Source organism: Panthera uncia (genome assembly GCF_023721935.1).
Source record: "Panthera uncia isolate 11264 chromosome A3 unlocalized genomic scaffold, Puncia_PCG_1.0 HiC_scaffold_12, whole genome shotgun sequence".
NCBI lineage: Eukaryota > Metazoa > Chordata > Mammalia > Carnivora > Felidae > Panthera > Panthera uncia.
This window is the reverse complement of record NW_026057579.1, coordinates 37956719-37964790: the sequence shown is the minus strand read 5'-3', so window position 1 is coordinate 37964790 and position 8072 is coordinate 37956719. Positions and strand designations below refer to the sequence as shown.

Genomic DNA, 8072 nt, shown 5'->3' with positions numbered 1-8072 from the left:
CAGAAATCGGTCGCATTCCTATACACCAGTAATGAAGCAACAGAAAGAGAAATCAAGGAAGTGATCCCATTTACAGTTGCACAAAACCATTAAAATACCTATGAATAAATCTAACCAAAGAGGTGAAAAATCTATACACTGAAAACTATAGAAAGCTTATGAAAGAAATTGAAGAAGACACAAGAAAATGGAAACAATTTCCATGCTCCTGGATAGGAAGAACAAATATTGTTACAATGTCGATACTACCCAAAGCAATCTACATATTCAATTCAATCCGTATCAAAATAACACCAGCATTCTTCACAGAGCTAGAACAAATAATCCTAAAATTTGTATGGAACCAGAAAAGACCCCGAATAGCCAAAGCGATCTTGAAAAAGAAAACCAAAGCAGAAGGCATCACAATCCCAGACCTCAAGCTACACTACAAAGCTGTCATCATCAAGACAGTATGGTACTGGCACAAGAACAGACACTCAGATCAATGGAACAGAATAGAGAACCCAGAAATGGACCCACAAACGTATGGCCAACTAATCTTTGACAAAGCAGGAAAGAATATCCCATGGAATAAAGACAGTCTCTTGAGCAAGTGGTGCTGGGAAAACTGGACAGCGACATGCAGAAGAACGAACCTCGACCACTTTCTTACACCATCCACAAAAAGAAACTCAAAATGGATGAAAGACCTCCATGTAAGACAGGAAGCCATCAAAATCCTTGAGGAGAAAGCAGGTAAAAACCTCTTTGACCTTGGCCACAGCAACTTCTTACTCAACACATCTCTGGAGGCAAGGGAAACAAAAGCAAAAATGAATTACTGGGACCTCATCAAAATAAAAAGCTTCCGTACAGTGAAGGAAACAATCAGCAAAACTAAAAGGCAACAGACAGAATGGGAGAAGATATTTGCAAACGACATATCAGATAAAGGGTTAGTATCCAAAATCTATGAAGAACTTCTCAAACTCAACACCCAAAAAACAAATAATCCAGTGAAGAAATAGGCAAAAGACATGAATAGACACTTCTCCAAGGAAGACATCCAGATGGCCAACTGACATATGAAAAAATGCTCAACATCACTCATCATCAGGGAAACACAAATCAAAACCACACCTTACCTCACACCTGTCAGAATGGCTAACATTAACAACTCAGGCAACAACAGATGTTGGTGAGGATGAGGAGAAAGAGGATCTCTTTTGCATTATTGGTGGGAATGCAAGCTGGTGCAGCCACTTGGGAAAACGGTACGGAGGTTCCTCAAAAAACTAAAAATAGAACTACCCTGTGACCCAGCAATTGCACTACTAGGCATTTACCCAAGGGATACAGGTGTGCTGTTTCAAAGGGACACACGCACATCCATGATTATAGCAGCCGTATCAACAGTAGCCAAAGTATGGAAAGAGCCAAAGTGTCCCTCGATGGATGCATGGATAAGGAAGATGTGGTCTATATATACAATGGAGTATTACTCGGCAATCAAAAAGAATGAAATTCTTGCCATTTGCAAGTACGTGGATGGAACTGGAGGGTATTATGCTAAGTGAAATTAATCAGTTAGAGAAAGACAAATATCATCTGACTTCACTCATATGAGAACTTTAAGACACAGGACAGATGAACATAAGGGAAGGGAAACAAAAATAATATAAAAGCAGGGAGGGGGACAAAACAGAAGACACTGTTATGGGAGGGGTTGTGGGAAGGGGGATGGGCTAAATGGGTCAGGGGCACTAAGGAATCTACTCCTGAAATCATTGCTGCACTATATGCTAACTAATTTGGATGTAAATTTTAAAAAATAAAAAAAATTAAAAAAAAAAAGAAGGCACGGGCTCTAGAAAATAGGGACTGAAATATGAGCTAATAAGATACCAAACTGATAGAGGACAGGAGCAGGCTTAGTTAAGGCAATCATTTACAGCAGTGACTAATGCATCAAAAATACTTAAAAAATGAGTCCAGAAGTAGGACCAGACACAAATTACTCTGCAGAAAAACCAAAGAGATGCCATGGGACAAAGGCTTGGGAGGCCAGCCCATGATGCAGGGGCGCAGGGCAAAGCAGCAAGGGCAGTGAGGGCGGACACACACACAGGACCTACGCGGTAGAGATCACAACACAGAAGCGCCACGGGGAAGCCACACCGGAAGAAAGTGTCCTCGAGCAGACAGACAATCGGGCCGCTCAGTAGACACCGCGTGTACCAGTTAAAATTGACGGTAAGATTCCAACACCTGAGTCAAACTGGGCAATTGTTTTTAATTTTTTGGATGAAGCCCCTTTAAAGAGCCAGCAGGAAAAACACGTTTCTTTTACAAATAAGTATCGGTCAGGTCTTATCAGGCCTCACCTTTCCTTTCGCAACCACAAATGCTAGAGAACAATGAGGCAGAGGCATCAGCTTAAAAGGACACTTGTGACCCCAATTTGATCCTTAGCTAAGGCTTCAGAAGCCACAGCCACTCGCATTTACCCAGGAATGAAGTCTAGGTCATCAGCAAAGAGAGGAAAAGTCCCTCAAAAATCGGAAGTCATGGCATATAAAAGACTGGCAAGCAGTATTAAAACCACATCATCACACAAATTTGAATAACTGTTCAAATTAGATGCACCCGTCATGTGTAATTCTTGACCGAGAGAGCACTGAATATACACAAATATCAGCCTAGCGACCACGTAAGGAGAAAACATGCAGAAGACGGACAGAGAGGTAAAAGAATATAAATGTGCCAGTTTCCTCGATTCATCTAGGGAAGATCAATAAATACATTTCATTCTTGATGCTGATATTTAGGCAATGTATGCTTTTCTCTTCGCTAGGAAAACGGGTCCCATAATTAAATCAATAAGCGATAGACAAAAAGCTGTGTATGACATTGAAAATGTTATTCAAGAATTGTCTCCCACAGGGTCCCAGGCCCAGAGAGTTCACAGGCCAGGCTTCCAGATGGTCATGGAGCAGATCACTTCCATGCCAGATAAACGTTCCCAGAGAGCACACGAAGCCGCATCCCAGGAATTCATTTCACAGAACACGCATATCCTGGAGACCCGAGCAAGGACAGGTTGGAAAGGAAGCTCCGGGCAGGTGTCCTTTATGAATACAGATGCAGAAATGACCCATGAGTGCCGTGGCGGCGCATTAGAGACCGGGCACGTGCACGCACGCCAAAACCCAGGCAGGAGTCTGCTCACCGCCAGCAGAAACCAACAGAGGAAAGCCCTACATGCACGTGGATAAACGCTGGAAAGACATTCGCAAAACCTTCTTAATAAACAAGACTGATTAAACATGATTAAAAAGATCTACTCAAGGGGCGCCCGGGCAGCTCAGTTGGTTACGCATCCGACTCTCTGTTTCAGCTAGGTCTTGATCTCACGGTGTGTGAGTTTGAGCCCAAGTCGGGCTCGGTGCTGACAGCATGGAGCCTTGTTGGGTTTCTCTCTCTCTCTCTCTCTCTCTCTCTCTCTCTCTCTCTCGGTCTCAACATAAATAAATAAACTTCAGAAAAATATCCACTCAAACCACAAGCTGATAGGGAATAAATACCCAGCAGTACGTCAGGGGTGGCACTCCCCGACCCCCACAGCAAAATAAGAAAAAGGGCTAGGGATCTATCTAGCAGGAAGGGTGGGGCAAAGCTGACACAATTCAAACATGCCTACCCAAAAGAAAAAAGAATCTGAGAATACAAGAATTTATAAAATTCCATTAACACAAACCTAAAACGCAATACTTTTCCTACATGCCAGTGTTAACAGAGCCCCCGTGAAAAAGGAATCCTATTCCGAACAGTAAAATTGAATATGTAGAAGTTTACCTTACAAAACCTAGGCCAGCCTCCAACGATTACAGCCACAGGCCAAGGGGGTGCTGGAAGAACAGATCTGAACCCATGAATGAAGGCAGCATGTTCCGTATCGGAAGATCGACACTAGGAAGAGGTGCACGTCTCACCAAACCGACGTGTAAAGTTAGTGCAAATCATGCAAAACTGCAGAATTATTTACGTACCAAAATGAAAAGCAAGAAAAGACAAGGAAATCTTTTAACAGAATAACAATATGGATGCACAGAGGACACTTCGTGTTGAAATAAAGCTGCTAGAATGGACAGAGACCCAGAAATTGCCCAAAAAGCCGAGAGCAGTTAGCCCAGGCCACGTGGTGGCACGCAGACGGGGGGAGCAGCCCGCAGAGGTCACGAGCCCAGCGCTGCCTGGCCCCCCCCCCCCCACGCCGGGCAGCCGTGGGACACGGCACAAGTCACTTACCTCGTCTTGGCTTTAATTTCATCAGTAAAATGAGGATATAGTACCTACCTAACAGGTGTTTTGTGAGGGTTAAGTAAGGTAATGTATTCAGAGCCCCTCCCGGAGGACGTAAGCTCCACGTGAGAATTTATCAGGTAAAAGAAAGAAAAGGTGAGGGAAGTCAGGTAACTGGGGGGGACTGTGAATGAGACACAGGTTCACGCCTCACGCCCATTTAAGGGGTGGAGGCGACACAAAGTTAAGCTGCAAAATACAGTCACCAAGTGACTGGTGCAAAGTGTAGACTGATCTGTGGTCACGGGGCAGTAAAGTGTTTCTAACCTGGCAGAGATGGGGGGTGGGGGTGGAAAGAGAGACAGAGGGCAAGGAGGGAGATGGAGGGAGGGGACAGGGAGACAGAGGGGAGGGAGACAGAAGGGGGGAGAGAGACGGAGGGAGGGGAGGGAGATGGGGGGTTGAAAGAGACAGAGAGAGGGGAGGGAGAAAGGGGGTAGAGAGACGGAGGGGAGAGGGGGGAGGGGGAGACAGCGGGAGGGGAGAGAGAGGGGAGGGAGACAGAGAGGGGGGAGGGAGACTGAAGGGGGAAGGGAGATGGGGGGAGAGAGAGACAGGGGGGAGGGAGGAAGAGTGGGACAGAAGCTGTAGGATGAGACATTCAAAGCTCTGGGAACCAGGAGAGGCAGCAATTTTCAAGCCCCGGACCCGGCAGCGGAGCTCAGCCGCCGGAACACAAGCAGGTCGAGGCGATCAGGAATTCCGACACTCTCGGTCTTTACAGGCACCTTCAGAAAACAAAAGGTCTCCGATAAACGTCATTTTTTTTTTTTTTCACATTAAGCAACATTTTCGAAGGAACAGCGTGTCCTCATCACGGCTACAAAATCCGCACCGACGGCGAGGCCCACGCCTCCGTCCACGCGGAGGACACCGCGTGGCTCGGGAAGAACCGCCACAGAAGGCGGCCGGCTCCGCCCGAGCGCGGTCCCTCCGAGGAGTCGGCCCGCCGCCGCCACCCCATCCAGCGCCTCTGCGGTTTCTCTCGCGAGAGGCTGACCCCCGAGTCACGCAGACGCGCGAGCGGCCGAGAGCGCGCCGTGCGGACGCCGTCGGGCCCGGGACGGCGCAGCGGGCCTTGCCCTCGGGCGGGACTCGCGGGAGTTTTTAAAAATCACCAGACAGTAGCGACCGTCAACGGTCCGTCCCTCGCAAAACACGCGAGTGGGAACGCTGTGCTTCCGGTGCCTCCTCCCCCGCGCCCAGCCCCCACCCTCGCGCGCCTCCCCCCTGCGTTTCCCCGCCAGGGCGCCTGGAGACGTGAGCGTACAACCAGCTGAGCGCGCGACACAGGCTCCCGGGCGCTATCTCATCACAACGGTCCCGAAGACACACGTGCTGGAAGGCGGGCCGAGCACGCGGTCCGGGGGGTGGCGGGAGGAAGCCCACGCTCCCGAGCCCCGGCGCCCCCAGCCCCGCCCAGACACACCGCCCTCCCGCACCCCTGCCGGATCCATCACGGGCCTCTCCGTCTCCATCCGGGCCTGTGTCCGTGGGAGGTCCCGGGACCGTGGGAGCGGAGGCAGCCCTCGTGGATGACGGACGCCTTCACTCCCGCCACCGGCTGGGACCGGGCGGGCCGGGCACTGTCCCGAGGCCAAACAGAGGTGTACAGGGTGCACCCCAGGGGGCGGTGGGACAGGGGGAGGACGGGCGTGCGTCCTGGGGTCAAAGCGCTGGGACGAGAAGGCCAAGCTTCCTTTCTTCCTCTTCCACCGGCATCCGAAGGTCCAGGCTTGGCCGAATTCCATGTATTTATTGAACCTCTTCACCTGTAAAATCCACCAGTGCCCCCACGCAGTGCTCCTGCCGACTCTCCTGAGTGAGGAGGGCGTGCGGGTCGGAGAGGCCGTACGTGGGAGGGGGTGCTGCACAGGTGAGCGGGGTTTGCAGGTCAGACAGGGAGGGCGTGAGGTCGGGGAGAGAGTGTACAGGTGAGCGAGGGAGGGCATGCGGATCAGAGGGCAGGCTGTGCAGGGAGAGAGGGAGGGCGTGCGGTCCGAGAAAGGTTGTGCGGGTGGGCGAGGGAGGGTGTGCGGGTTGTGCACAGGGCTCGAGAGGCTCACCCCTGAATTACAGGAGCAGGGGCGTACAAACAGGCAGAGGGGAGCTGAAGGGCTCTCCCCGGTTTCGGGACGACCAGAAGCATAAAACGCTCGGTCGCGCTGGAGACGCGGGTTGAGCGAGATTACAATATTATTTGCCTCGAGACATGACTCTTTTAATTTCGCTGGAGAACCCAGCTTTGGACAGGAAATCAATTGTCTGTTGTTATCAGCGGTGGAGAAGAAATAAGGGCCCACATCCGTGGGCTGCTGTCCGGGGTGTGATTTATTGGAAAGCAGGCTGAGTCCCCAGTGATCAAGATAAGTGAGGGCTGGAGCTCCGCGCAGCGGTCAGGCCAGCGCCAGGGCTCCGCTCAAAAGAAAGCCGGCATCCTTAACCCGTCCTCACCGGGTGGAAAGCCTTCGGGCTGTAAGGTCATAGACAGGGGTTCAAACGCCCTGCCACCCGCGTGCGGACTCGAGGAGACGCCAGCCCCAGACAGAGGCTCGCGGGCAGCTGCTGTTCTCCGTGGAGCTTCGTGGCAGACGCTGAGACGTCAGCAAGCAAAATGGGCGCTTTTGGGCCTGCCACCTGCCACCGTGCCCGTAATTACCTTCCCATATACGCTCACGCGATGCAGAACACACATAAAATATACACAGCGTGCAGAGTCATTTTATTTGGGTTTCTCCTCAGAGCGCACATTGTTTCTTAGCTTTTGTAATTTCATCTTTTGGAAGGCAAAAATCATCCCCCTGCAGAATTGGTTTTTGATTTGCTGGTGTTTACCTGACAGCAAGCATTTCCCAGGAAGAAATAGCGCTCTGTTCGGCACACGGCATCGAACTGTCTCTCCTAAATCCCAACCCATCTGCTTGCTCCAGTCCCGTGGAGACCATCCAGAGAGCAGACATCACTCCGTCCCTGAGATGATCCCGCGGCGGCTGAGGCGGCAGGAAGAGAGAACCCAGGGGGCTGCGGAGAAACGTGGGCGAGGCCCGCCGGCCTGGGGGGCCGGGGAGGGCTCCCAGGAGGCGGCCACATGCCCCGGCCATGCCGCCGCCCCAGCAGGCCCGCAGCCGCTGGTATGGGGAGGCCACGTCCCCCTGCTGGAGCCGCATGCAGCCTGCCCGGCCGGCAGGTACTGGTCCCCAGGGAGGAAGGAAAGAGCTCAGACAACCAAGACCCAGCCGGGGCCCCGGGACCGGCGCCTGCACGAGATGAGCACGGGACGAGGTGTCCTGGGCACAGCGGTCAGCAGGGCACCTGCCCGCCAGGGGTGAAAGGGCTGGCCCGTGGGCACGCAGGGGCGGGCCAGGCTGCAGAGTCCAGTCCCCCTCCCTGTCCACGGGGCAGCTCACAGAGTGGCCCCTGGACGAGGGGTGGCATCTCTGAAAGGATCAACGACAAAACCACAGATGCTTTTTGTGATTTCATTTATTCGGGATGGCCTAAAGAGGTTTTACAAATCATACACATTTATTCATGAGCAAATCACTTTTATTACAAAGAGAAAATACTGTGAAATCAGTGTGTGCTCCTCCGCAGCACCTGCAGATCCCCCCGGACCCCTCCCCCCCGCCCCTCCTGCTCCCCCCTGCCCCCCTCCCCCCACCCCTGCTGCTCCCCCTGCCCCCTTGTCCCCTGCACCTTCTGCTTCCCCCCCAGCCCCCCCACCTGCT

At 52.1% G+C, this 8072-nt stretch overlaps 1 protein-coding gene across 3 annotated transcripts; it reads left to right on the top strand.

Annotated features, from left to right (window-relative positions):
* Positions 1-5085: 5085 nt before the first annotated feature.
* LOC125937725 (uncharacterized) lies at positions 5086-7970 on the top strand. Of its 3 annotated transcripts, none has more exons than XR_007462489.1 (3): positions 5093-5951; positions 6073-6220; positions 6588-7069. XR_007462489.1 is itself a non-coding variant. In XM_049652611.1 (2 exons), the coding sequence occupies exons 1-2, from the start codon at positions 5880-5882 to the stop codon at positions 7671-7673; spliced, it is 615 nt and encodes a 204-aa protein (XP_049508568.1). In that variant the 5' UTR covers positions 5086-5879; the 3' UTR covers positions 7674-7970. The 3 variants fall into 3 exon arrangements, 1 of the variants encoding a protein (XP_049508568.1); XR_007462488.1 differs by having other exon boundaries at positions 5094-5951; positions 6581-7069; XM_049652611.1 differs by lacking the exons at positions 6073-6220; positions 6588-7069 and adding an exon at positions 7131-7970 and having other exon boundaries at positions 5086-5951.
* Positions 7971-8072: the final 102 nt, after the last annotated feature.

Excerpts from the sequence above, each read along its gene's own strand:
- LOC125937725 (XM_049652611.1), top strand. The coding sequence starts at position 5,880 with ATGACGGACGCCTTCACTCCCGCCACCGGCTGGGACCGGGCGGGCCGG. Across the intron at positions 5,952-7,130 it reads TGTCCCGAGGCCAAACAGAG|GCAAAAATCATCCCCCTGCA; the intron begins GTGTACAGGGTG and ends ATCTTTTGGAAG.